The sequence below is a fragment of the Plecotus auritus genome (genome assembly GCF_963455305.1).
Source record: "Plecotus auritus genome assembly, chromosome: 7".
Taxonomy (NCBI): domain Eukaryota; kingdom Metazoa; phylum Chordata; class Mammalia; order Chiroptera; family Vespertilionidae; genus Plecotus; species Plecotus auritus.
Genome location: NC_137774.1, coordinates 22128204 through 22154887, shown reverse-complemented (window position 1 = coordinate 22154887; position 26684 = coordinate 22128204). Strand labels below are relative to the sequence as shown.

General features: G+C 40.7%; 2 protein-coding genes across 2 annotated transcripts in view; one reads left to right on the top strand and one right to left on the bottom strand.

The window, feature by feature from the left end:
• DHX40 (DEAH-box helicase 40) overlaps positions 1–10890 on the bottom strand; it is a 37738-nt gene extending 26848 nt beyond the window's left edge. The window contains exons 1-7 of the mRNA XM_080681525.1: positions 10703–10890; positions 9742–9909; positions 7959–8104; positions 6365–6484; positions 5955–6182; positions 5308–5374; positions 4236–4367 (exon numbers count right to left, since the gene is read on the bottom strand). Coding sequence (XP_080537651.1) covers positions 4236–4367; positions 5308–5374; positions 5955–6182; positions 6365–6484; positions 7959–8104; positions 9742–9909; positions 10703–10814 — 973 coding nt within the window. The 5' untranslated portion in view covers positions 10815–10890. The remainder of the gene's footprint in view (positions 1–4235; positions 4368–5307; positions 5375–5954; positions 6183–6364; positions 6485–7958; positions 8105–9741; positions 9910–10702) is intronic.
• A 14358-nt stretch (positions 10891–25248) lies between these two features.
• On the top strand, positions 25249–26202 carry LOC308253691 (E3 ubiquitin-protein ligase NRDP1-like; the record flags this gene model as incomplete). Its single annotated transcript, XM_080679353.1, has 1 exon — positions 25249–26202. One exon carries the CDS (start codon positions 25249–25251, stop codon positions 26200–26202), a length of 954 nt encoding a protein of 317 aa, XP_080535479.1.
• Between the last annotated feature and the right edge of the window lie 482 nt (positions 26203–26684).

Below are 26684 nucleotides of genomic sequence, written 5' to 3'. Positions count from 1 at the left end.
AAGTTTTTATGTGAAGCTCACTAATCTTATTCCCCCATACCTTTAATCTTAACATTTAAAGAAACTATTATAAACAAAGCAAATTCTAGTTACCTACCATATTGAGGTAATGTCTTTGTTTTGCAGGAAGAAAACTATTTGGGGATTTATGTAATAATCTAAGCAAGCAGTTTTCCTCTTTTAAAATGTTGTACAATAATTCAAGGTAAAACTCCTTTCCTTTTCTTCGTGTATTCTGGAAACATATTCCGTTTTATCACCCACTACTGAATAAATAACCAGTAATCAAATACAGATGTACCATGTGACGTCAGGGACATCACTTAGCCTCTACTGTAAAATAAAGAAATCTGATTATGCAAGACCACATATATGTCTGTGAGAGTGTGTGTGTGTGTGTGTGTGTGTGTGTGTGTGTGTGTGTGTGTATTTTTCTAGAGAAACAAGCCATGACTTTCATTACATTTTTAAAAGAATCGGAGACCCTACCCTCTAAAAGAGACTAAGCACTGAATTCGATCATTACTTTGAGTGCTAAAATTGTCTAATTCCATGCAAATATGTGTCACTTAGGTAGAAATAGGTATATTTCAGTTCATACCTTCTTGTGGGGTTCAGCTTTCCCTAGATGCATGACAAACCTGAGAAACTGCGATACCTTGAACCAAAGAAGGAAGTCAGAAGAGCAAAGAGGTCTGAGAGAAACAAGAAAAAGATTCTAGTCATAGCATTTGTTGAAAGTCCCACAGAAAGTAAACAATCTGGAACTCAGTCCAACAAGTATTTAATCAGGACTTTTTCAAAATATTGTGCTTGCCTTCAAGAGGTTCACAACCTCTTCGAGAGGATAAGACAACCACAACATGAGGTAGAATGTGTTAAGTGCCACAAGAGGTACAGCAAAGCATGAGGTTCAAAATGAAGAAGAGATCACAGCCAGTTGTGAGGAGGGAAATTGGGAAAAAATTTTATGGAGTTGGTGAAACAAAATAGCAGGATTTCAGCCAGTTAGAGGAGAGAATAAGAGAGAAAGGAGACGTTCAAGTTAAGAGAACAGCAAACAAGTCACCAAAAAAGATGTGGGAGGAAAAGGATTCAAAAGGACAACCAGCACTTCTAGCTTCAGAGAATGTCACAAAGGGTGGGGTTGGGGAGTTCAGCCCAGGGAGCAGGATCGTGTAAACTCGGCAGTAGAAAGGACACCACAGCACTTCTTCATACTTGACAGATGAGTTTTTTATGCCAGTTAACAACATACTTTAAGATGTCTCTTTAAACACTCAGCCACCCTCATGACTAGTCCAGAAATAAGCAAGTATAAAATACCCACATTATAATTTTTACTGATTCACTAAACTTAGATATGGGTCATTTTTGAACCCCCTTCCTACAGGCTACAAGCAGGAAACCCTTCTTCCCTCTCCTCACTCCCAAGTTCAAATTTTCTGTTCCTGAAATAAAGGAAATAACATGATAAATGTCTTTCCCCACCATCCGAAATAGCAATAATAAAGGGAAAAAAAGTGCTGTATGTATTAAGCAAGTTTAAAGAGAAAGCTGAAGGTCCCAGGAACCTGAACTCTCCCTACCTTGTCTAACTCCACCTCGCCCATTACTTAGTGCCTCATCAGCTCCAACGAATGCTACTTTGCACTGTTACTAACTACTGTAATTAAAACTATTATGCTCGCCCTACCTGGTTTGGTTCAGTGGATAGAGCATTGGCCTGCAGACTCAAGGGTCCTAGGTTCAATTCCAGTCAAGGGCACATGCCTGGGCGTGGCTCAATCCCCAGTGAGGGGCGTGCAGGACGCAATCAATGATTCTCTTTCATCATTGATGTTTCTATCTCTCCCTCTCCCTTCTTCTCTGAAATCAATAAAAATATATTTTTTAAAAAAACCTATTATGCTCATAATGGATCACCAATAGCTTGCCCTTATAGTGCCCTTGGAACCAGAAAGGAAACTAAAATAAATACAATCCTTCAGTAAAGGTTCTACTCACACCCAGCCCCACATGTGCACATGCACTGGGAATTAAGGCTGAAAGCAGGTTGCAGTCATGCTGGAAGGTTACTGAATGGCAAGTTAATAAGTTGGCACTTTAATTCAGTCGGGAATAAGACCTGAAGGTACTCAACAGGAGACTGACACAATCAGAGCTGCGCTGACTGCACGTAGGATGGCCAATAAAATCAGGGAAAACCGGTTAGCAGGCTATGGTAACGACTCAGAAAGGCAAACTAAGGATCCCAATGCTAACAGTGATAATGAAGAAGAATGAAAGACCTGGATAAGACAAGGGTAAAGAAACCTGCAGGAGCGGCCACCTGTTTGGACTGAACGATCTAGATAATAACGATGCACAAGACCAGAAAGCCAAGTAAAGAAGCCCAGGAGGTCTAGGTCGCAGGAGTGGATGTGAGCTAGAGAGCTTTCAGGAATCGTCCACAGAGAAGTCACAGGTGAATCCTAGGATCCAATTTCACCAAAACACATTTTTAAGAAAACAGCAAGCTAAGAATGAAACTAGAAAGTAGTCACATTTAGAAGGGAACAAAGGCTGGAGAAAGTGGGAAAGCAGAAGCCTTAGAGAAAGATTGGTCAGGAGAACTAGATAATTAAATAGTATCCCAAAAGATAGCATTTCAAAGACCTATTATTGTCCTCACAAAGTCAAAATACATCATGGCCATGAGATTTGAGAAATAAGTCACTGGCAACCTTTAACAGTATAAAAACTGGATTTCAGGATGCTAAACAAGAAGCAAGAGCAGATATAGAACGTAATTTTCAATGTGGTAATAAGAAGGAAAGAATAGCCTTAGCTGGTTTGGCTCAGTGGATAGAGTGTTGGCCTGCGGACTGAAGGGTCCCAGGTTCGATTCCAATCAAGGGCACATGCCCAGGTTGGGGGCTCGTTCCCAGGAAGGGGGTGTGCAGGAGGCAGCCAATCAATGATTCTCTTTCATCATTGATGTTTTGATCTCTCTCCCTCTCCCTTACTCTCCCTGAAATCAACAAAAATATATTTTTTAAAAAGAATATATTTACTTTATATGAAAAAATAGTTAATGGTTAATAAAGCAACCATAATTGTTTTTAATTACCTTATCAGTTTCAAAGCAAATTTTAAGAGTCATTAGATCAAATCCCCAGAACACAATAAGAACCTTAAATATATAATAATGACCTTAAGAATTCCCTTTTAAGATGTAAAAATCTAAAAGTAGATTTCAATATCGAGAGCAAGGGCCTAATATCATCACAAAAGAAATTTCCATAATAGCATGTGGTCTATGGATACTTACCAACACATATATTCCTGAACTTTTTTTATTAATATGAGAAAAATCACCTACTCAATAAAAACAAAAATACACATAAAAAAAAATATGAATGTTTTTTACATTACGTTACTAGTAAATGCTAATCCCAATCAAACCCTAGGCCGCTACAGTTAATTTCCCTTCAGTTTTACAAATCAAATCTCTGATAAAATAGTTTAACACAAAAACTCTAACCCTCATTTAACAACATTTATCATGAACAAATATCAGAATAAGAGTTTGCATATGCCCTTTGAATTTACATCATTCTTGAAAAGTAAGTTAATATGTGAATACTTAAAAAATCCAGTGTTGCCCTGGCCAGGTAGCTCAGTTAGTTAGAGCATCATCACCAAGGTTGCTGGTTCAATCCCTGGTCATGGCACATACAAGTATCAACCAATGAAGGGATGAATAAGTGGAACAACAAATCAATGTTTCTCTCTAAAAAAAGTAAAAATAAAAAATAAAAACCCACACTGTGTTTAGTCTCAGATATATCTGGATACATAAGATTTGTAGAAGCTCTGTGGCCGTGGCAAATCAGGCTTGACTTATGGTGCTACTATCAAGAAATTATAGTCCTTATTTCAAAAAATTACCAACAGTATTTTTGTTCAAGTGGGAGAAGACGTAGGTCACTCTTAATAATGCTAAGGGGCATGTGGAAGACCCTTGGAAAAGACTTCAAGAAAAAAATCACTTCTCTCAAGGGATGCTGGTTCTCTTAATGTTCTGTTTCATGTTCTGGGTGTTAGTTACAAAGGTGAGTGCAGTTTGTGAAATTCATTGACCTGAAAATAAACACTTAGGGCTTGTGTGTGCACTTTTCTGCACATATGTGATTTTTCAATAAAATGTTTTTTAAAAATCAGTCAAATGTTCTATGCTAATGAAGAATTACCTGTTGTCATAGATCCATAACATGGCAATATTAATAAGCCATCTAGAGTGGTATCTTGAACATCATAATCATAATCAACAGACTCTGCCATCTGAAAAAGTAATTCACAACTTTTTTCTATTTCAAGTTGACCTGAAATGAGGGGAGAAAACACGATCAGCAACTGAATAGCAAAATTAATTTAAGAGTGAAAAAAAAGTCTTCTAAATTAAAATCAGTTTTGCATAATAGTTATTTTAAATTTCTCATTTGATCTAAAGGAGATGAACACATAAGTTGTACCAAATCTCAACAGTAAAATAAAAAATAGAAGAAACACCAGTTTCCAAGGAATTTAACTCTCTAAAGAAATAAAAATGTTTATAATCTTCTAGCCTTTCATATTGTTTTAACATGGTTTTTGAGGAAGATTCAGTAAGGTTAATCATTAACATAAGGGATTCTAGTCCAGGAGATACTGCATTTAGGTGTGTTTCAAAATACTTAAGTAATCTTAAAATGGCAAAGTGATTGTTGCAATGTCTCACTTCTGACATCAGTACAAGGCAAAGTGGGAGGCGAGTGATGAAATGACTCATTTCCATTAACAGGATGCTATTACTTGAAGAATCACGTTAATCTGGGATTTTTGTCCTACAAAAGAGGCTTATCTATGAGACATGGATTCCACACCTTATATACTGCTATCATACAGTATCACCCAGCCACTCAAAGGAGAAAGGAGCTGGTAGGATATCTTTTGAAATAATGAAATTAATCATTCAGATTCAGGACTGTTTAGTGTGGTAATACTTCTATATGAGATAGACTAATAAAAATATTAATACTTTACCATTTAATATCTTTCTACTAAAAGGTCAGTGTGTTTTACATGTTCACTAATGAGACTGGCATTTTTAACGGCAGTGTAGAATTATCTTACATAAGATATAAAAACTATAACTATTTAATTGTCATAAAAAGCTGCAGCAACATGAGCAGTACCCAGATTTCCCAGCAAAGACAGCACTTTATCGTGGAGCCATGTGCCCTCTCATAAACAGTAATCTTAAACCTGATACTGAATGCTCACCAGTCAGAAACACCAAGATGTCGCCAGCCATTTCATTCAAATGGATATCCATGGTCACTTTCACAATCTAAAGCAAGAAACACAAGCATAACATACTAGTGGAAATACAGCTCTCTATCCCCACGTCCCCTTGTTCCACAGAAAAATTAAATTTGGTTCTCCAAAGTCTTAGGAGAGGCCATTAGAATAACAGGGAACTGCCTGGCCAGGCGGCTCGGTTGGTTGGAGCACTGTCCCACACACCAAAAGACTGGGGGTCCAATTCCCAGTCAGGAGGCAGGTGTTTCCCTCTCACATCCACGTTGCTCTCTCTTGATTTCCCTCTCTCTAAAAATCAATAAAAAATAATAACAGCCCGGCCAGCATGGCTCAGTGGTTGAGCACTGACCTATGAACCAGGAAATCATGGTTCGATTCCTGGTCAGGGCACATGCCCAGGTTGCAGGCTCGATCCCCAGTGTGGGGTGTGCAGAAGGCAGCTGATTAATGATTCTCTCTCATCACTGACGTTTCTATCTCTCTCCCTTCCTCTCTGAAGTCAATAAAAAAATATATATATTTTAAAATGATAATAATGGGGAACAAATAAATTATCAAACTATACAATCAACTAGAATCACAGATATAAAAAAGATGCAAAGTAATACCGCTTGAATATATGCAGTATTTTCTCTGTCTCGTGGGCCGATCAAATTGCAGAATTTTTCTCTGACTGGATAAAGCCTTCCAGGTATATCAAATATTGGACAATTTCCAAAGAATGCAGAGAGCTTGGCTAATTCCATAGTTGCTGACATCACCACGACCTTTAAATGCTCCTTCCTGCTAGGAGATTTCTCCTGAAATAGCTTCTTCAATAAACCAAACAAGATGTCCTGAAAGAAAAGTAAATTTCTAATAAGTCACAAGTATACATAACAACCTCTTTTTAAATATTTTGTTTTCCTAACAAAAGAATCTCTATTTCAATCGATTAAAATATAAGAGGTAATCCTCTATACAGTAAAAAGCTACCCCAAAGTAAACTAACAGATAACCAATATATTAAAATACTCACTGTAGTTAGAGTTCTCTCATGGGCTTCATCCAAAATAATGACACTGAATTTGGTAAGATTTGGATCTCCCAGAATATGTTTCAATAAACATCCATCAGTCATATATTTGATTGCTGTTTCCTAATGTTTAAAACACAAAGTTTTAAACACAGCTAGGAATTAACAGTAGTGATATACATAAAACAATGGAAGGGAAAAGAAAGACAGTAGCAGTGGCTACTAGGAAGGCAAAGACAGTATTTTAGAGAGTCACTCTGTGCCATAATTGATGACCATTCCTATTAGGAACCATATGTAAATCAGGGATAATTTTGTATCTGGTATAAAATTAAGAAATCCCAAGTGAATGTAAATTGTAACTATTAACTATTAAAAAGAAAACAATTTTAAACTTGTTAGTGCCATGAATATAGAAGATGCTCAGTACAAAATACTTCCTGACTTTGTAAATTTAGTTGTCAGTTTTTCATTGACTTCAAGAATACAAGCATACAACATGGATGAACCTTAAAAACATTAGGCCAAATGAAATAAGCCAAACACAAGGGACAAAATATTGTATGATTCCATTTATGAGATAAGCAAATGCATAGGAACAGAAAGTAAAATAGTAGTTACCAGGGGCTAGGGAGAAGAGGGGATGGGGGTTACTATTTAACAGAAACAGAATTTCTACTGGGATAATGACAAAGTTTTGAAGAATGGTGATGGTGACACATTGTAAAAGTACTTAATGCCAGTGAATGGCACACTAAAAATGTTTAAAATGGTAAATTCTTATGTTATGTATATTTTACAATAAAACATTTTTAAAGAATACAAATTTAAGTTACATGTAGGATCCTTGCAGCTAAAAAATAAAATAAAGTAAGAGAATTATAAGAAAAAGAAACATGCCCTAGTAGGTTTGGCTCAGTGGATAGAGCGTCAGCCTGCGGACTGAAGAGTCCCAGGTTCGATTCTGGTCAAGGGCACATGCCGGTTTTGTGGGTTCGATCCCCAATAGGGGACATGCAGGAGGCAGACAATCAATGATCTCTCTCATCACTGATGTTTCTATCTCTCTCTCCCTCTCCCTTCCTCTCTGAAATCAATAAAAATATATTTAGAAAAAAGAAACATAACTGTCACTTAGAAACCAATTGAGAACGGAGAAAATGGATTAAACAGACATTCCAAAGCATTAACAATGGGCAAGAGCCGAAACTGGTTTGGCTCAGTGGATAGAGCGTCGGCCTGCGGACTGAAAGGTCCCGGGTTCGATTCCGGTCAAGGGCATGTACCTTGGTTGCGGGCACATCCCCAGTGGGAGATGTGCAGGAGGCAGCTGATCGATGTTTCTCTCTCATTGTTTCTAGCTCTCTATCCCTCTCCCTTCCTCTCTGTGAAATATCAATAAAATATATTTAAAAAAACAAAAAAAAAAAAAACAATGGGCAACAAAAATTAATTCTAATCTGAGATTTTGTTTCATTAAAAATATAAATAGAATTTCAAGTTAAAATTTTTCATAATTTCCTTTACTCTTTCTATAAGTTTCTTCACTCTTTCTATAAGTTTACAGGTTAAACAAATACCAACAAAACTTTTGTACCTTAGAGCTGCAATCATCAAAACGAACTTGGTATCCTACTTTGGATCCCAAAGTGCATTTCATTTCTTCAGCAACCCTCTGAGCAACTGATATGGCAGCTACTTTTCGTGGTTGAGTCACACCGATCATACCATGTTGTGAAAACCCTATCAAAACCAGAGTAAAAAACACAATAATGTCAACAGTTGCTTCTTATTAGAGCTAAATTGTTTCTGGTCAATCAATACAAACTATTCAAGTATTTCCCAAACTCTGCAAATTAATAATACTATAGTATTACATTTGCATCATGGAAATTTATTAAAAATAAGAATACATATTAATAATCATTCAAAATGTACATATATTAATTAGGCCTGATTTTTTAAAATCCAATATAAAGCCCTAGCTGATGTGGCTCAGTGGATAGAGCATCGGCCTGTGGACTGAAGTGTCCCGGGTTGATTCTGGTCAAGGGCACATGCCTATGTTGCAGGCTCAATCCCCAGTAGGGGGAGGCAGGAGGCAGCCAATCAATGATTTTCTCTCATCATTGATGTTTCTATCTCCCCCTTCCTCACTGAAATCAATTTTTTTTAAAAATCCAATATAAAGATTTACTCTAAAGAGTAAGCAAAGCCCAGTGTGTGGCTCAGTGGTTGAGCATCTACCTATGAACCAGGAGGTCACGGTTCAATTCCCGGTCAGGGCACTGCAGGCTTGATCCCAGTGAAGGATGTGCAGGAGGCAGCTGATCTCTCTCTCCCTCTACCTTCCACTCTGAAATCAATAAAAACATCTTTTAAAAAATAAGCCAAACATTTTTAATCTCTAGGAATCCATAAAATTCCACACACTTCCTAAAGTAGATTTATCTTTGTCACAGAAGTTTAAATATATCACTTTATATAGATTCTATAGGCACTTTTTTTTTTACCATTTAAAATATCTTTGAAAAGGAGATGCATCTGACAATTGATGAGTTTTCCTCCATTAATAGTTAATAGTAAAAAATAGTGGTATGTCTTAATCAAAGGCATCTTAAGTTTGATGCATAAGAGTAAGTTAATATATAAGCTAAGAAGTTTTTATTTGTTTATATGAATAATATCCAATATAATTTTATTCTCTATTAACCTTATGCTAGGAAGTTTTAGCATAATAAAGTGAAACACACTTTAAGGGTAATTTGTTAGCTGGTGTTAGCACAGTCAGGAAATAAATACCTGATAATGCTCTGGAGAAAGAACCAAGAAATACTAATGTCAGCAACAGATATTAATATATCCCTCTCCCTGAAAATGATTTCAGTACCCAATGGTTAATAGTCTACTGCAAGACAACCTTATTCTATGGCAGAGAATCAGCATATACCTATAATTTTACTTAGGATTATTATGGTAATTAAAAATGGAAAAATTGCCATCTCAACTAATCTCTGAATCTGAAATAAAACCACAGAGAAGCATGGAAGATGTAGGGACAGACCAAGAGAAGAATTGGGTCTGTAAAACCAATAGTGGGCATTTGTGGTATAGAGGATTTTTACAAATATATTTTTATTGATTTCAGAGAGGAAGGGAGAGAAGATAGAAGCATCGATGATGAAAGAGAATCACTGATCGGCTGCTTCCTGTATGCCCCCCACTGGGGATGGAGCCCACAACCTGGGCATATGCCCTTGACCGAAATCGAACCCCGGACCCTTCAGTCTGCAAGCCGATGCTCTATCCACTGAGCCAAATCGGCTAGGGCAAGAGGGTATTTTTTTAAACCTCCCCAAATTATCCCAGAATATCATTACCTGCTTCATATAGGTATTTTGGAAGTTGAGTTGTTTTACCACTTCCTGTATTTCCAGTAACAATAAGGAACGAATTGTCCCTCACAGCTTGAATAAGCTTTTTTCTTTGTTTTTGAATAGGAAAAGTTGGAGTAGTTCCTCCCTCCTGTGATGTGCATCCTTTGTCTTCTGTAATGAGAGAAAAACAACTGTGCAATTAAAAAGTCTGTAAAGATATCTTTGACTCAATTTTCCAGAACTGAAAAGAAAAAAACAATAAAATTTGTGGGTTGGAAAACATTAACCAATGACTCATCAATTAAATCACCTAAGTCTAATTTGTAAGAGAAGGTTTATAAGCCCAGAACAACTTTTTAGCGAAATCTAACAAGTTGAGCATTTGCTAATGCATGACTCAAAGTTAGCCTAGTACAAGGCAACGTATATGCAAGCATACCTATACAAAACCCAATTTTATTAAACAATAGAACAAAAACTGGAACCCAGTAGAAAACTGTCAGCTGAATTAAGAGCCACCTGTGTCTGCTTCTGATTCATGGTTCAAGTTAGGTCCCTGTTCAGAGTGACATATCCCAGAAGGCCAAGTGGTGGGTAACCATGGAAACTGGCTCCCTCTCTATACAGTACCCAAAGGCAGGCTGGCGACCCGACGAAGGCAGAGGGGGGGTAGATGGGTAGAGAACAAAGGCTTTATGCGTCTGGTTAACAGGAGAGCGCGTCTGGGCTTCGGGGTTCACTTTTTTGGCCCCCAGAGGGTTTTCACTCAACTTGGGTCTGGGACCGCCCCCCTCTAGACCAAAGTGCTCCCACTGGACGCAAAGTTCGCTTCTGGCTTGGAGGGCGAGCAGCAGGCTGCGGCCTCCCACCCACTCTTCTCTACCTGCCCCAGGCAGACTTTTATGCCCCCCGAAAACCCCAGCCGTAACTCTCGCTGGCCAGGGCAACGTCCCGAGAATCGCACCTCTATCCGCGAAGGAAACAGCCGAAGGCCGCTCTTCCTGGGGATCTCTGGACCGCTCTCCCTCCTCTTGCCGCCTTGGCGCCCTGCCCGCGACGGTGGGAAACCGGGACATAGACCTGGCCCCGAGCGGAGCTGAGCACGTCCACCGAAGCCGGGAGACCGGAGGGGAAGGCGCAGGCGCACCCTGATGACGTAGCGGTGTTTACTTCCGCGCGTGCGACTGGGAGCACCGGCAGGGGAGCTGCTCGATGACGTGTCTCGAGAGGCGGGAAAGCTCCTCCCCCCCGCGGCCGCGTGGCCTCCGCCGCCTGCCGGTGTGCGCTGCTCCTTGGGTGCGAAGCCATCCATCCCCAAGGTCTGCAAGGCCTCCTCCTGTCCTCGTGTGCGCAGAGGAGCCAGGCGACACCCTTTTCCCAGGCACGGCGGTCACTGCGCGCCCTCTGCCTTCACGCACCTGATGCAATGTGACCCTTTGCCGGGAGCTGGGACCTTCCTAGAGTGCCGCGCTCCGCGATCCATTCGCGCCTAGCTCGTCCCGAAATAAGCTGTTCAAGGCTCCGAGTTGCAGAGCTTCTAGTTTTGTTGTGTCCAAAACTTAGGTCCCCTACGCTGTTCATAAAATGCATTTGAATGTATTTACACGTTTATTCTCTTCCCTTTCCTCCAAGTAGACACGAGGAACTTTAGATAACCATAATACACGCCGAGCCCAGCAAAGCCATTCAAAGTGGGTCGTCCATATTTGTTGGATATGCTGGATGGGTGAATGAATGATTGGTTTCCAGAGGAATTAAGCTCACTTTCAATTCGGTGTGGATTCCTTGGGAACCACAAAATCTGAAAAGTTAAACAGAGACAGGACTACTTTTCAGAAAAGGTACTTGGGGGAGATCTTTTCTGTTACAGAACTTTACAATTTTGTAAATAGTGTCAATGTCATAAAATCAACACAAGAAGATTGTTTCTTGGGCTTGTCAACTGTTTCTGCTGTTAGAATTAACCAACACAGACCAGCTGGGTGGCTCAAAGATTGAGCATCGACCTATGAACCAGGAGGTCATGGTTATAACTGGTCAGGGAATATGCCCGGGTTGTGGGCTGGATCCAGTTCGGGGCATGCAGGAGGCAGCCAATCAAGGATTCCCTCTCATCATTCATGTTTATATCTCTCCCTATCTCCTTTCCTCTCTAAAATCAATTTATATATATATACATATATATATACATATATATATGTATATATATGTATATATATGTATATATGTATATATATATAAAGGATTAACCAACACAACTCAAAAGTTGTCACTTCATTAACTACAGGCCACTATTCTCCTCTCTGACCAGGTTTCAAAAGCTGTCCTTGGAACCCTGGGTGGTGTTTTCAGTGGTTAGTGCTTAGGTGCGCCTTGGTAGGAAGAAGAAGACGGGAAAGGCTTGGGCATACGCCCAAAAGGGAAAATGCACCCAAAACAATATACTATTGAATGTCAATCGTAATTGAAAAATTTTTAATAAAAAAGCCTCTGCGGGGGGGAGGGGGCATCTAGGGATTGAACAAAAAAGAAAAAAGAAAGCGAGAACTCATGGACATGGACAACAGTGTGAGGATTGCGGGGGTGGAGGTGGGGGTAGGGTGGGGGAGTGGAGGTGGAAGAGGGCATAGAGGGTATAAATGGTGATGGAAAAAATAAAATCATGTTAAAGTCTTTGCAAAAACAGTACATAAATGAATGATGTATGTTTCAATAAACTATATTTACAGAGGTTTTAAAAAGGGACTAATTGCCCCCGCTGGGTGACTCGGTTGGAGCATTGTCCCCTGCATCAGAAGTTTGTGGGTTTGATTCCCAGTCAGGGCACAAACATAGGTGTGGGTTTGATCCCCCCTCAGGGGCATATGGGAGGCAACCGATGAATGTTTCTTACATTGATGTTTCTTTCTCTCTCTCTCTCTCTCTCTCTCTCTCTCAAATCAATAAAACATATTGTCAGGTGAGCATTTTTAAAGGGACTAATTAACATCTAAAATGCAAGTTCATCAAATTTTGAATGATACCAAATGAAGTACAGCTTTCTCACAACTATATATATTCAAAACTTACGTGCTACAGGAATAAATCTGGTAATAAGAGAACACCCCAGATTTCTCTCATCCATTAAGGGAATCTCCCAACCTTCTGGAGTATGTTAGAAATTCAAAATATTACAATTCAGAAAAAACAAAAATACATTTGTAGTACAAGCAAGGTATTGGTGAGTACAGGGCAAAGTATTTCAGTACAGGGCAGCTATATCAGTGACATAGTAAAGTTACTTTTTTTAAAATATATTTTATTGATTTTTTACAGAGAGGAGGGAGAGGGAGAGAGAGTCAGAAACATCAATGAGAGAGAAACATCAATCAGCTGCCTCCTGCACACCCCCCACTGGGGATGTGCCCGCAACCAAGGCACATGCCCTTGACCAGAATCAAACCTGGGACCCCTGAGTCTGCAGGCCGATGCTCTATCCACTGAGCCAAACCGGTCAGGGCATAAAGTTACTTTTTAAGAAAATGAGCAGAATCATATCAGACCAATGATAGTTACCATTTATTGAGCACTTAGTAGTCAAACATTGAATGTACATTTTTCATTTATTCTTTACAAAGAACCAGAAAGGTAGGTTGTTGTTATTCCTAATTTTCACATGTGAAAATCAAGGCTCACATACATGTCCAAGACAACAAAACAAAGAGGTAACAGGACCAGGATTCAAACCACACTAATAACCACTTCAATGTAATGGGATTATCTAAAGCTTGATGCCTAACGTAGTATTTTATTCCAATGTTTGTTAATAAACTATTATAGAATAACTATTCTTGTTTGAGAACCACCTAATGAGAGTATCCAGAATAAAACCTGCAAACCAAGAATGAAGAAAAGTAAACATTAAAACCGTAAACGTTATTTAACATTGTTGATTTTAAAAGCAAGGGCATTTAAGACATGTTACCATTAATAACCATGTGCTCCAGGCTATTTCAAACTGAAAGATCAACAATTATTTCCTGCCCAGCGAGCTTACAAATTACAAAGGCAAACAAGAAACAAATATAGAGTGAAAATAGAAAATATATGGGGGTTTAATATGAGAAGAAAGGTCAGTGTTCCCAACAACCAACATTGAATTTATTTCCTGTTTTCTTTGGGTAATAACAAAAACCTGAAAGAAATTATATTTAAAGAAGTGTGAGAAATATGAATTCCACCCTGCTGCTACTGCTTCATAATCAGTCTTTCAAAATGATCTTGAGCCGAAGTAATCTGTTTCTGAGCACCTAATAGACAGCAAGGAGACTCAATATTAAAGATTTACAAAAATGGAAACAAATTTTTAAATCATCTTCAGGAAAGAAAGGAGTGTATAGAGCCACTGTTATAATTTAAGAAAAATCACTGGAGTGAAAGGAAAATTATCAAAGATTTTTTAAGACAATAAAATCCAGAAAGTTAAAAATGGTGATATTTTTTTTTCTTTGACTTCTCTGAGTTTAATATCAGATGACTAGATCCCATAGTACATAGAAAATAAATTGCAAAACAATGCACTAGATTGTATTTTTTAAGGCTCAATACCCCTTGGCTGACATTTTTTATTGAAACTGTTTGATAGCCATTAACTGATGCACTTGATTGAAATTGTATGAAGTCTAAAGCTGATGAGGGTATTGATCAGAGGGATCTCATCCTGTCTACATGAAGTACTCTACAAATATCTTACATCTTTGTCATTTTCTTCGAATAAAAAGCATACTTTAGGTATATTTGGGTGCATTTGGTACAGGTGAGAATTTAGAAGCTGATAAAGAAAAAACTAGCCCTGACCGGTTTGGCTCAGAGGATAGAGCGTCGGCCTGCGGACTGAAGGGTCCCAGATTAATTCCAGTCAAGGGCATGTACCTTGGTTATGGACAAAGCCCCAGTAGGTGGTGTGCAGGAGGCAGCTGATCCATGTCCCTCTCTCATTGAGTTTCTAACTCTCTATCCCTCTCCTCCCTCTCTGTAAAAAAAAAAAAAATCAATAAAATGTTTGTTTGTTTTTTTAAAAAAAAGATTATCCTTAAAAAAAAAAATAAAGAAAAAACTAGAAAGGTAATTGTCCTCTGGTAAAAATGGATAGGAAAAATGGTGATATTTAGAAAGTTAATTACAACAGGAAGTCACAGAAGGAGAGTAACTAATGGTATCGAAGTACATGGATTTTTTTAATTAATGAATTTGTCCAAAATTATAGTTGTTTTGTAAAGAGAAGCTGATTGTATATGGATGAGAAGAAAATCAGAAAGCAAACAGAAAATGTACCTAATGCATTTGGAGATGCCTGGTTAGAACCAGGTAAATGAAAGGGAGAGAAAAGAATAGCCAGAAAAAGATACCACTGCTATAGTATATGTATGATGATTTAAAAAGACTTGGTCAATGAGGTTATTAGGGTACAGTTCGAAGGTGTGTTTAGGAGAGTAGAAACACGGAGGTACTGATGAGAGGGAAAAGCAAGTTTTCATTTTCAGAAAGGTTGCAGGACTAGAGGAGAGAAAACACTTTTAGTCCCTATAGGTATTTTAAGTACACATTTGTGGCAGATTTGTGTTTCAAAATAGAATCTGAATGTTTCTTTATATTTCCCTCCCCTATTTTTATCTTACTAGTAAACCAAGGGCCTCTCTCCCCCTCCAGCCTTCACCAGAACAGATACAAAGATCCGGGGACACTGCTGACCTATGGGCTAAGCCCAGATCCTTCTGTGCGTGCTTGAAGAACTGGTTATTCACTAAGGTGGATAAGAGTGTGCCTAGAGCCCTAACCGGTTTGGCTCAGTGGATAGAGCGTCAGCCTGTGGACTGAAGGGTCCCAGGTTCGATTCCGGTCAAGGGCATGTACCTTGGTTGTGGACATATCCCCAGTAGGGGGTGTGCAGGAGGCAGCTGATCAATGTTTCTAACTCTATACCTCTCCCTTCCTCTCTGTAAAAAAAATCAATAAAAACATATATTTTTTAAAAAAAGTGTGCCTAGAGAGAGATTAGAGAAAAGGGTAATATGCAAATCGACCAAACAGCAGAACAACCGGTCGCTATGATATGCAGTGACCACCAGGGGGCAGACTCTCAATGCAGGAGCTGCCCCCTGGTGGTCAGTGTGTTCCCACAGGGGAAGTGCTGCTCAGCCAGAAGCTGAACTCACAGCTGGTGAGCACAGCGGCAGTGGTGGGAGCCTCTCCCACCTCCGCAGCAGCGCTAAGGATGTCCAACTGCGGGGAGCGGGCCTAAGCCATCAGCTGGACATCCCCTGAGAGCTCCAGGACTGCAAAAGGGTGCAGGCTGGGCTGAGGGCCCTTTCCTCTCCCTCTCCCCACCCCCCCTGCCCAGTTCACGAATGTTGTGCACCACCCTCTAATATAGTGATAAAGGAAGAACGGATAGAAGGAACAAAGAGCCCTCAATGTGGCCAGGAGAAAGAGAATTTTTCGTTAGAAAGTTCTTGGGAAAATTTCAAGAAGATGAGCCAACCTCAAGTGTGGACACTCACCCTTTAAAAAAATTTTAAAAACAAACAAACCTACGACCCATTTGTCATTTAACACTCCTGAATACCTGTAGGCCTGGAAAGAGAGGAAGGAGAGCTTGAACATTCTGGAGGGAACAGGAGCATGCCGAAGAACCTCAGTACCTAACCAGGTAGAACTAGACAAAAACAACTGGGAATTTTTCCTGAATGAAGTGGTAGTGGACCACGTGCCACTGTTATATATTCTGTTAACATGCCTATGGGATGTTAGCAACTTGGAAATCTGGAGGAAAATGAATAGATGGTCACATAGTAGAACTTAGAGAAGTATCCTCCTTTCAATCCAAAAGCAACACATCATCGTCTCCATACTTTCTCTCTTTTAAAAAATATATATATTTTTATTGATTTCAGAGAGGAATGGAAAGGAAGAGAGAGATAGAAACATCAATGATGAGAGAGAATCATTGATTGGCTGCCTCTTGCACGACCCACACTGGGGATCTAACCTGCAACTTGGGCATGTGCCCTGACTGGGAATGGAACCGTGACCTCCTGGTTCATAGGTTGACGTTCAACCACTGACCTACGCCGACCAGGCTCTTTTCCTTCTTTTTAATATTATATTTCAGGGGTCCAGATATTAAGATTTGAGTTAGTATCACAGGACCAGTCAGTCACCAAGCAATCATTTCATTCATCAATGACATAATTTGAGAGTTTAGTAAAGATTGAGACAATTCTAGCCATTGTTAATGAAAATTCATGCTTTACAGATATGCATATGATCTTGAATAAATGTGTGGGATTCCCATCATTCTATTAGTAAAATAAGGCCTCTTTCAATTAAGGTTCAACAATTACTCTAACTTCCTATTCATTCATTCATTCACTTAATGATTCATTTATTCATTCATGTATTCTTTCAGTATTAGAATGCACAATTCTTATATGTACCCTTTTTAATAGCCATACAGAAGCATGAAAATATGAGTAAGAAATGATCACTACTTTCCATGGCATTACATATATTCAAGAAGATAAAATATTTAGAGGAGGAAAAACTAGAGTGATCAGGGAAGTCTTCTTGGAGTTAGTGGCATTTGACCTGAGCTTTGAAAGTTGGGAAAATTCCAAAAAACGTCAGGGAAAAATTCTGGACCGAGGAAATCTCACAAAAGCATGTGATGAAAATACTGTTAAGTATGGATTATGGAGAAATCTCAAAATTAATGTTCTATCTCTGTAAATCTCTCAGTTACCTGAAGGTGGCAAGCTGGGTTTATTTGTGAAACTTCAGCACCAACATTATCTGAAAAATAAAACTACTGCTTCTCTGGAAAAAAAATACACACACACACACACACACACACACACACACACACACTTTCATTGACATTTATCTCATAAAATCAAAAAGTGGAAAAGATTAAAAATTACTATCACAATCATTTAAATAATGTGCCTATTTAGTACTACTTATTTTAAGGCACGTAGATTTTATATTAAAATATTTTTCATTTTAATAGTTATTTTATTGTCCTTATTGATTTCTCAGTTATGATACAATGTTTTCTTTAGAGAAAAAGGAGCTTATACTTTTAAGTTATTATTAAAATCTGTGCTAAGCATTGTTTATAAGTCTATTGGGGTGTGTTTAGGTTTACTGAGGAGTAACTTCCAAATAGTAATTTTAGTAGATAGTTGTGAGTTTTATAAATTTTGACAAGTATATATGCTTTATAATCACCACTGTTATAAAGATATAAAACAATTTTATCACTCTAACAAATTCCTTTATGCTGCCTTGTGGACAAGCCCTTCCTTCACTTCTAGACCCTGACAATCACTGAGCTGTTTCTGTCTGTATAGTTTGACCTCTTCCAAAATGTCATATGAGTGGAATCATATATGTACTCTTTTTTGGTCTGGTTTCCTTCATTCAGCATAGTTTCTTCGAGATTCATCTATATTTGAACATAGTTGTAGTATCAATTATTTAACCCTTTTTATTACTGAATAATATTCCATTATATGAATGTACCACAATTTATCAATTCCTTAGCTGAAGGACATTCATATTGTTTCGAGTTTTTGGTGATTATGCATAAAGTCACTATAAATATTCACACACAGGTGAATCATACATTTTAGGTGATCATACATTTTCATTTCTCTAGAAGTAGAATTGGTGGTTTGAGTGATAAATGTATATTTATAAGAAACTGCCAAACCGTCTTTCCAAAGAGACTGGACTTCTCTGTGCACTTCTACCAGCCATGTATGAGAATCCCAGTGGCTCCACATCCTTCCTAAAACTTGGTGTTGTCCATTTGTTTGTCTGTCACTCTAACCCTTTTTATTAGGTAGTGGTGATATGTCATTATGATTTTAATTTGCATTACCTGTGACGCTGACATTAAACATCTTTTTAGGTAATTATTTGCCGCCCATATATCTTTGGTGAAGTATCCTTTCAAATCTTTTGACGACTTGTGCGTGGGAGAAAAGGTTTGTTTATTTTCTTACCAGTATTATTGAGTTGTGAGAGTTCCTTATACATTCTGGATTCAAGTCCTTTATCAGATACATGCTTTGCTAATATTTTGGCCTAGTCTATAGCTTGTCTTTTAATTTTCTTTGCAGCAAGAAACATTCCACCTTTATTTTCAATCTTGTTTCCAGTCATTCTTTTATTTTTTTTAGAGTTTTAAGTAGATTTCTGCTATTCAGCACTCCTAAGATTTCAAAGATGATGAGCTCAAACATGGTGCAAGAAAATGCAAAAGTCACGGAGAAGATCACCTGCACGACATACTGATGTACCTCGTAGTCCTTAAACAGTTGGCGCATGAAGAAAAGCCACCCAAATCCAAAGAAAAGTATCTGGGAGGTAATCATGATGCTGGAGTCTATTAGGAAACTCATGGCGATGTGCGGGGAGAGCGCGTGCCTCCATTGCCCACGCCCTGAGACCGAAGCAGCTGGTGCTGCCAGCCCCTTACATCTGTTGTCTTTTAATTTTCTTAATTGTGTCTTTCCAAGAGAAGAAACCCTTAGTTTTGATGACGTCCAAGTTATCAGTATTTTCCCTTTGATTGTGCTTTTGCCTCATCCAAGGTCACAAAGAAGTCCTTTTAGAGTTTTCAGTGTTAGGTTTACATTTAGATTTTAACCCATTTTGAACTGACTTTTTTTTTTTTTTTTGGTATGGGTTAAAGTTATATATATGCAATTATTCCAGCAGCATTTCTTCACAGGGGAAAAATTTAGCAAAGGAAGTGACATACACTTTAATTATACAGTTAAAATCTGTGATACATCTTTTGAGTGTTTGAGAGTTTTTTCAACTTTCTAGATTTTTTAAAAAATCCAAATATTTATTTTTCAAATATTACACCCAAGTATTTAAAAAAAAAAGCAATTTGTATCTTGGTTCTTCTCTCTCTCATTTTATTTCACTCAACCGTGTCGGGATTTCGAGGCATTTTCTAATGGCACTCTCTCTGCACTACTGTAACTAGAATGATGGAATGTTAAACTGTAGAGCATGCCAGTCTCATCTGAGAGATGAGGAGATTGAGACTTCAAGATCTTCAGTGACTTGCCCAGGCCATGCATCTAGACAAAGGCAGAGAAAAGGTACAGCTTTCCAAATGTCGAGGCCACTGCTCTTTCCACCAGCTGTTTGTGGCCTCCTTATTGAATGTGTCACTAACTTTATTTCTATGTTTTAAATATGGATATTTGTTGCATCAGTAGGCTTTTATCTAAAATTTCATTTTCAGTGCTTTTCCATCTGGTACATGAAATTTGACTGAGCAAAATTAAACCCAATTTTTACAAAATACCTCTAAGTTTTACCTAACGCCACTGCGTTGACAATTCTCATCAAAAAGTAAATACACACACAGAAAGGAAATATTATGTAGACAGAGAAAACAAGTCTAGGCGTTATTGGTCTCAGTAATCTAGTGATTACTAAAATACTGAGATTGTAGTTGATAATTCTAAGACTTTTCACATGTGCTATCATTTTTACTTTAAATGAGCTACATCTCTTTTCATTTAATTGTAAATTAGGCAAACAAATTGCTCTTTTTACCTCATGGAACTTTTAGCAACCTGAATGAATTAAATCGAGTTTTGCCTTACACACAAAAAAAACATACTCTTGATAAAATATAAGAAATAGAAATATCTAGATGCCAGAAACAAATAGGCAATGCAAATCTACAGGAAAATAAAGAACTGTTCTGTGGGGACAGACTCCTGTGAGGACACTGTCAGGGTGCAAGAAAGCTATATATATAAAACCCTAATATGCAAATAGACCGAACAGCAGAACAACCGAACAATCAGGGGGCACATGCGGAACCATCAGAGGGCACATGCAGAACATTGTGGGCGTCGGCAGCAGGCAACAGAGCATGGAACATGGTGGGCATTGACTGTGGTGGGATGGTGGGGCAGGTGAGTGGGCCCGCCAGACCAAGGCAGGGCACCAGTTGCTGTCATCAGTGTGAGCCTCTGGTAGTTACTGAAAATTCTTTGCTCCCATGCACCGTGATTCCACCCAGCGCTCGCTCCTACTGCCGGTGCTGGAGCTGCTGCTCGCATCTGCTGCTGGCGCCCAGCGCTGGCCCTGATTGCTTGGCGCCGTCAGCAGGTGTGAGTGGCAGCTGCTGGCCCCAATTGCCCCTGAGGGCTTCTCCACCTCCCCCTGCTCCTGAGGGGCATCAGGGCAGCAGCCACCTCTCGCACCTGCTGTTAGCACAGGCCCCAATCGCTCCATGCCATCAGCGGGTGCAGGTGGGTTCGGCACCACCAGTGCATGGGAGCAGAGGTGGTGGGAGTGGGGCTGCTGGCAGACAGGGGACCGGGGGCTGTGGCGGGAGGGGCCAGGCAGGGGTGCGGAGGATGGGCCAACACCCGCCCTGTGCCCACCATAGTTTTTTTCAAGGTGCACGAATTCGTGCACTGGGCCCCTAGTTTCCATAGAATAGACATCCTCTACTGAAGATGAGCTCACAACAACAAAATAATTACATATTCCATGAGGAAATAAGCCATCATGAGAAAGATCAGGAACCCCAACAAACAGGAAAACTGGACCCCAAGAACTAGAAATATCAGGGAACTCTAAAAGGGGCTATCAGTGCATTTTAAATTAAAAAGATAATAGAAATCACAAGAAAACATTATGAAAGCAGATTTTCTTAAATAATAAAATTAAACATTTTAAAATAAAAACATATATCCACTGAAATTAAAAACTTTGAACAGTTTAAACAAATCAAGAGAAAATCATTCCAATATTTTCTTTGTATATTAGAATTATGTAGTGTGGTACATTTTTGACCCCACTTTACAAATTTGTAAAGGATTATTATTTTCAGGTTGCTTTTTCTGCTGGTGTTAATACCTTCCTAAAGTCCTATGTTTTACCCCTTTTGAAATTAACTGTAGTCCCCATTGTAATGAACAGGGAGGCTCCAAATGCAAATACCACTTTTGTTTATTCCGGAATTGGCAGGTGTAAAACATGAAGCATGGGCCAGTTAGGGGAAGAATAGACCGAGTTCTTTGTAGTCACAAGAAAATGCACCCCAGCCGTTCTGTCTTGCTTTTTAATTTGTTCCTTTTCTCTGGTCTAAAGAATTAGGACCACAGGTAGCCACGTGCACCCCGACCATCATTCCTCACCACTGTGACCATTCCCCTGGGTAACACAAAACATTTCATAGGCCAGTCCCAGTACCTAATAACAAAAGAAAAACTCATGGCAGATCATGATAATGATTTTGTCTTTCTGTAATGATGCGGGGGGGGGGGGGGGGGAACCACCAAAACCTGATCCTGCATAATAATCGCTATGTTATTCACATTTCCTCATGAATTTTAATGTCCCATCCATTTTCTCACAACTTATCCCCACAATTCTGTGTGAGCCGCCTTTGCAGAACATTATTCTCTTATCTCTTTCTTTCTTTCAAGGATGTAATTATTCAATCTAAACCAAAAGGCTTTAGGATGTTGCCTTTTTTTTTTTTTTTTTTTTTTTTTTACTGTATTGCTCAAAAGAGCTGGTCTAGGTCCACATTAAATAACCTAGAAAGATCAAGCTGGGCACTTATGATTTCTGCACTGTTTCCTATAGTTATGTTACTTAATGTTAATGTTTACTTTGTAATAATTACCTGGAACTTCAAGCAATCATAAATTTGTGCCTTTTAAAAGAAATCATAATTAGTTGCATTCGTGAAGGTACATGATTTTGTTCTGTGTTCTAAAAGTTAGGGAAGCATTTGCAATATATCTTCTTCCTATTCCTCTTTGGAAGACATAATCGTATTGAAATTCAGTCCCATATTATTACATAAAATCAGGCTAGATTTTAGGTATTTTTTTAAAATATATTTTATTGATATTTCACAGAGAGGAAAGGAGAGGGATAGAAAGCTAGAAACATTGATGAGAGAGAAACATCGATCAGCTGCCTCCTGCACACCTCCCACTGGGGATGTGCCCGCAACCAAGGTACATGCCCCTGACCGGAATCGAACCCAGGACCCCTCAGTTCGCAGGCCGACGCTCTATCCACTGAGCCAAACCGGTTTCGGCTAGATTTTAAGTATTTAAGGACACAAGCTGCCTTACTTATCTTTGTATTCTATGAAGTATCTATTTCAAGGACTTCCAAATAGAAGACCCTCATAAATATTTGCTTAATAAATAAAAAGTATCTTTTGAAGAAAACAAATTGGTAGTTGCCAGGTCTTGGGGTGGAAGGATGGAATTGCCTGCAGAAGTGGTGTCAGAGAACTTTTTACAGTGCTGTTAATATTCTACAGTTTGTGGTGGTGATTACACACACAGCTGTATGTATTTATCACTGAAAATTGATCCACTTTATTATATGTAAACTAGAGGCCCAATGCACGAAATCGTGCAGGTAGGGTCCCTAGGCCTAGCCTGCGATCAGGGCCATCTTCTGCCTGTTCACCAGCCCCAAGGCTGAACGCTGTCTCTGCTGCCAGGGCAGGTAGGTCTCGGGCACGCCCCATAGCTTCTGTCAGTGCTGCAAGCTCCAGTAGCAGCAGCAGCAGCAGCAACAGTGGCGGCAGCAGTGCCCGTGTGAGTTGCCCTGAGTGGGCAGCGCGATCCATCAGCAGCTGGCCCAACTCACGCACATGGAGGTGAAGTCACCAGCGCCTGCTTTCCCGCGGGCCTGAGCATCTAAGCAGCCGGGGATGAGCTGGTGATCCCAATGGCCTGACAGCCAGCCCGGTCCTCCCGTCACCCACCCCGGTTCCCCCATTCACCATCGCTGCTCCATCGAAGCCTGCGGGCCAGGGGGAGGGACCAAGAGGTCAGCCAGTCCACCCGCTCACTGGTCCCCAGTCCCGCCCCGCTGCCACCCACCTGCTTCCCTGTGGTTCTCCGTTCACCTGTGGGTAGGGGGGTGAGGGAGGGGAGGGACCGAGAGGTGGTCAATGCACCTCATGGTGACTGGTCGAGCAGTCATTCCGGTCATTACGCTTATGGTCCCTGGCCTTTTATTATATAGGATTACCTCAAGAAAGCTGATTAAAGAAAGTATCTTATAATATCATGGTTTCCCTACAGGAAATAACTAATAACAAATGCTGTTAACAAATAACTAGCACATTTTTTTTTTTACTTAATGAAATAACGTGGTTTTCAATTAACCTTGAAAATTCCTAATTTCTTGATGGATGACCATCAATTTATTAAATACTACCGTATGTCTGGTCCTATACTAGTTGATGTATGTTCTTTTTAAAATTCCTGCACCATTAAGTACTGTCAAACAAGAATTTTGATTCCTACATGCTATACACTGAGGCTCAGAAAGATTAGGCAAACTTGTCCAAAACCAGATTACTTTAAAAAAAATATCAGTGCATGCATGAATATAGTTTAAACCAGGCTAAACTAAATACACATTTGTGATTTAGGAACTTCAAGGGGTCAGATAAGTTGGTCCAAAAAGTACCTGTGGCAATACAAAATAAAATATTTAGTTCAGCAAATAATTGTATGTGCTTACTCAGTGACAGGCACTGTGCTAGGTATTTTGGGGAATGTAATGCTGAACTATATAGACTTTGCTGTCAAAGTCTATACCATATTGCATGGGGTGCATAAATAAATAGCAATGAGACAAGCAAAGTGTGGGGCTGGAATACGATCAGAGACAATCTTGCATCGAAGGAGGAGGAAGTAGCTTCAACTTGCACCGAGTTGATTAACTTAAAAGATACAATCAGCCACCAAGAGGAGTTTGGAGAGGGTCTGGCTAGATGGTTTTGAGATCACTAAAGAAAAACACTTTTCTCCTCCCCTCACTCTACTTATTTATTCTGAGTTCAAAGCTAATCTCACAACCTACCAGTGTGCTTAGGGTTGAGGGTTTGATTCCCAGTCAAGGGCACATCCCCAGCCCTGGTTGGGGCACATGCAGGAGGGAACCAATTGATGTGTCTCTCTCATACCGATGTTTCTCTCTCTCTCCCCCTCCTCACCTCCCTCTCTCCCTTCCACTCTCTCTAAAAAGATCAATGGAAAAAATATCCTCGGGTGAGGACTAACACATACACACACACAAATCATGTTGAGAAGTTTGCATTCTGGGGCAATCCCAAGTGAAATGAGAAGGAGTAATGAAAAAATAAGTAAATAACTACAACGAGCATCAGTGCTACGGCCTCTGCTCCAGCGGGGCTGGGGTACAGAGAGCCCAGACTGCTTCTAGGGGAGCGCTCCTGATTGTGACATCACATGCGTCCCCTTGGCGATGGAGCTAAAGACTGAGAAGGAAGACTTCAGATGGAGAATAGGTAACAAGATCGGTTCCTGGAAGCGTCTCCTGAGTGGCACTGAGTGGAGGCATTAGGGGGCTGGAGCCTTGTGAACAGGGAACCTGCCCCCCCAACGCTTGGAAGGGCCTGCGTGTCCGTGAGGAGACATGGGCTACGATGTAACCCGCTTCCAGGGGGATGTTGACGAAGATCTGATCTGTCCGATTTGCAGCGGCGTCTTGGAGGAACCAGTGCAGGCCCCTCACTGTGAGCATGCCTTCTGCAGTGCCTGCATCACCCAGTGGTTCTCCCAGCAGCAGACGTGCCCGGTGGACCGCAGCGCAGTGACGGTTGCCCAGCTGAGCCCAGTGCCTCGGATCGTGCAGAACATGCTGTCCAAGCTGCAGATCACCTGCGACAACGCTGTCTTCGGCTGCAGTGCTGTTGTCCGGCTTGACAACCTCATGTCTCACCTCAGCGACTGTGAGCACAACCCAAGGCGGCCTGTGACCTGCGAGCAGGGCGACGGCCTGGAGATGCCCAAGGAGGAGCTGCCAAACCACCACTGCATCACGCACCTGCGCGCAGTGGTACAGCAGCAGCAGGCGCGCCTCGCGGAGCTGGAGAAGACCTCGGCCCACCACGCACACCAGCTGGCGGAGCAGAAGCGGGCCATCCAGCAGCTGAAGGCGCACCTGGCTGCAGCGCACAGTGCCAACCCCGACCTGCAGCGCCTGGAGGAGCCCCGTGAGGACAATGAGGTCCTACAGTGGGTGACCTCTCTGCAGCCAGCGAGAGTGACCCGCTGGGGAGGGATGATCTCCACCCCGGATGCTGGCCTCCAGGCTGTCATCGAGCGCTCCCTGCTGGCCAGTGGCTGCCCTGCCTCCCTTGTCAGCGAGCTGATAGAAAACGCCCACGAGCGCAGCTGGCCCCAGGGTCTGGCCACGCTGGAGACGAGACAGATGAACCGGCGGTGCTATAAGAACTACGTGGCCAAGCGCATCCCTGGCAAGCAGGCTGTTGTCGTGATGGCCTGTGAGAACCAGCACATGGGCGATGACATGGTGCAGGAGCCGGGCCTCGTCATGATATTTTCGCATGGCGTGGAGGAGATGTAGGTCTCGGCGGGCTGTCGGGAGCCTGTCAGGTGGGAAAGCCAGAGTCCCTTCTTTTGCCTCATTTCCCCGCCTACGATGTCTGTTCGGAAAGTCCCCATCTCGATATCTATTTTCCTGCTCAGTGTCTCTGGTTCCAAGCATTTTCAGAAAGCACAAACATAGTCACCGTCTCTAGAGGATCAGAATGGAGGGAGGAATCTTGCCCCGTTCCCCTCCTCCAAAACCAGGGACCCTGCGCAGGCAGGCCTGTTGACTCTAAACCTTGAGAGGGCAGCTTTGGGGAGGTGACACCCTAAAGGAATCGTAAGGGTGGAACCAAAACCCTGGAAACAACGAGCCAATAACTGGCCACCATCGAGGTCCTTGGGGACAGTACCTTGCTTAGCCCACCCTACAGCTGCGGGCTGCCCCTGGGCCTGCAGGTGTGCAGGTTGGCATGCTGGAAATTCCCAGATGAGCTCTTCTTTCCTATGCTTCCTCTT